This window comes from Penaeus monodon, chromosome 9 (genome assembly GCF_015228065.2).
Source record: "Penaeus monodon isolate SGIC_2016 chromosome 9, NSTDA_Pmon_1, whole genome shotgun sequence".
In the NCBI taxonomy this organism is placed as follows: Eukaryota; Metazoa; Arthropoda; class Malacostraca; order Decapoda; family Penaeidae; genus Penaeus; species Penaeus monodon.
This window is the reverse complement of record NC_051394.1, coordinates 44724589-44727088: the sequence shown is the minus strand read 5'-3', so window position 1 is coordinate 44727088 and position 2500 is coordinate 44724589. Positions and strand designations below refer to the sequence as shown.

At 40.8% G+C, this 2500-nt stretch overlaps 1 protein-coding gene across 1 annotated transcript in view; it reads right to left on the bottom strand.

Moving 5' to 3' along the window:
• Positions 1–2500, bottom strand: part of LOC119577202 (facilitated trehalose transporter Tret1-like) — a 16379-nt gene that overhangs the window by 6072 nt on the left and 7807 nt on the right. The window contains 2 exon segments of the mRNA XM_037924931.1: positions 1057–1219; positions 2396–2500. The exon segment at positions 2396–2500 is cut by the window's right edge and continues 46 nt beyond it. Of these exon segments, the coding sequence (XP_037780859.1) occupies positions 1057–1219; positions 2396–2500 (268 nt within the window).

Sequence of the window (2500 nt, the reverse complement as noted above, 5' to 3'; positions counted from 1 at the left end):
TGTACATATATTATATATCTATAAACATATGTATACATATATATATGTTATATATAAACATATACATATACTACATATACATTATTCATATAATATACTATACTTATATATATACATATACATATTACTGTAGATACATATACCTATATATAGATACATATACATTATACTGATCTATCATATATATATACATATATATCCATATATTCCATAATATATCCATATCCAATACATATACATATACATATATATATATAATAGATATTATATATAGTGTAATTATTAGATATATATATATACACATATATTACAACACACTTCACATACACACATACATACATACACGTTTATTTATTCATATATATATATATATATATATATCTATATATATATATAGATATATATATATATATATAGAGAGAGAGAGAGAGAGAGAGAGAGAGCGAGATAGAGAGAGAGAAAGAGAGAGAGGAAAAAAAGGAAGAGAGAAAAAAAGGGAGAGAGAAAAAAAAAGAGAGAAAGAAAGGGAGAGAGAAAAAAAAGGGAGAGAGAGAGAAGAGAGAGAGACAGAGAGAGACAGAGATAGAGACAGAGACACACACAAAAGAAGAAACAGACATAACAACAGAAAGAAAGAACAAGAAAGAACAGACACACTTAACCTAACTACCTAACTAACTAATTAGTCTAGTTTAGTTTAGTTTAGTCTAGTCCTTTGTTTACTACCCTGGCTAACTGCACAGGCGTGGGCAATCTGTGGTACATTTGATGCATGGTTTATAACAATAATGGTATACATTTCATTTTAGGCTATAACATTTTATGATAAGTACGATAATTTCAATTAAGAAAAGGAACAATTATACAGTCGTTTATCTACTCATCTGCCACGACCGTGCGTAACGGCTTGGGCGTGGAAGGGCATTGCTACATTTGATATGCAGTCATGTGATGCTACATTCCAAATTTAGGGATATTATAAGTATATCTTCTAAGACTAACTAAAAAGACATATAATGGAGAACGCCACCTAAGACTCGAAGACGTGACACACACCTCCCGGCCAGGAGCACCTCGGCGTAAGGAGCAAAAGCCACGAGGATCCAACCCACGAAGAAGGGAAGGGCGTTGATCTGATGGGCACGTCGACGCCCAATCACGCCCATGATCCAGCCTGACGCCCACGATCCGAACAGAGAACCGAAATACATGAGACTTCCTGGAAAAAAAAAGGGATTCGAGAAAGGGTGGCGGAATACTATGGGTATTTTGGGGAGGGTGGGTAGCGTGTCTTTTTTTTCTTCTGTATCTATTGTTCTATCTTTCCCTGGCTCGCTCTCGCTCTCTCTCTCTCCTCTCTCTCTCCTCCTTCGCGTCAGTCTCCTCTCTCCTCTCTCCTCTCTCTCTCTTTCTCTTTCCGCTCTCCTCTCACTCGAAAAACTCTCACCTCTCTCTCCTCATCTCTCTCTCTCTCTCTATCTAAATCTCTCTCTCTCTCTCTCTCTTCTCTCTCTCTCCTTTCCTCTTTCTCTCTTCTCATCGTCTCTCTCTCTCTCCTCTCTCTCTCTCTCCTCCCTCCTCTCTCTCTCGCTCTCTCTCTCTCCTCTCTCTCTCTCTACTCTTCCTCTCTCTCTCTCTCCTCCTTCTCTCAATCTCTCCGCTCTCTCCTTCTCTCTCTCTCTCTCTCTTCTCTCGCTCTCTCTCCTCTCCTTTTTCTCCTCCCTCTGTCTCTCTCTCCTTCTCTCTCCCCTCTCGCCTCTCTCCCTCCATCCTCCCCTCCCTTTCCCATTTCCCCAACTGAGCTAGACTAAATAATAATAATAATAATTATTATTATTATTATCTCTCTCTCTCTCTCTCTCTCTCCTTCTCTCTCTACTTCTCTCTCTCTCTCTCTCCTTCTCTCTCTCTCTTCTCCTTCTCTCTCTCTCTCTCTCTCTCTCTCTCTCCTCTCTCTACTCTCTCTCTCTCTTCTCTCTCATCCTCTACTCCTCCTCTCTCTCTCTCTCTCTCTCCTTCTCTCTCTCTCTCTCTCTCCCTTCCTCTCGTCTCTCTCTCTCCTTCTCTCATCTCTCTCCTTCCCTCTCGGACGCCTCTCCTCTCTCTCTCTCTCTCGCCTCTCTCTCCTCTCCTTTTTCTCCTCCCTCTTCTCTCTCTCCTCTCTCCTCTCCCCTCTCGCCTCTCTCCCTCCATCCTCCCCTCCGTTCTCCTTTCCCCCAAGCTTGAGCTAGACCTAAGATAATAATAATAATGATGATGATGATGATGATGATGATGATGATGACATTGGTGATGATGATGATGACATTGGTGATGATGATGATGATGATGATGATGATAAAAAATTGTGTGCAAAAAAAAAAAAAAATAATAATAATAATAGTGAGAACCGCACCTGTCATATCCTTCTGGGCGAGGCTGAGCGAGATTTCCGTGCCAACGAGCGTCCTGTTGTTGACATCCATGTCTGCCAGCCCGGGGGAAGGCCAAGGCTGTGACG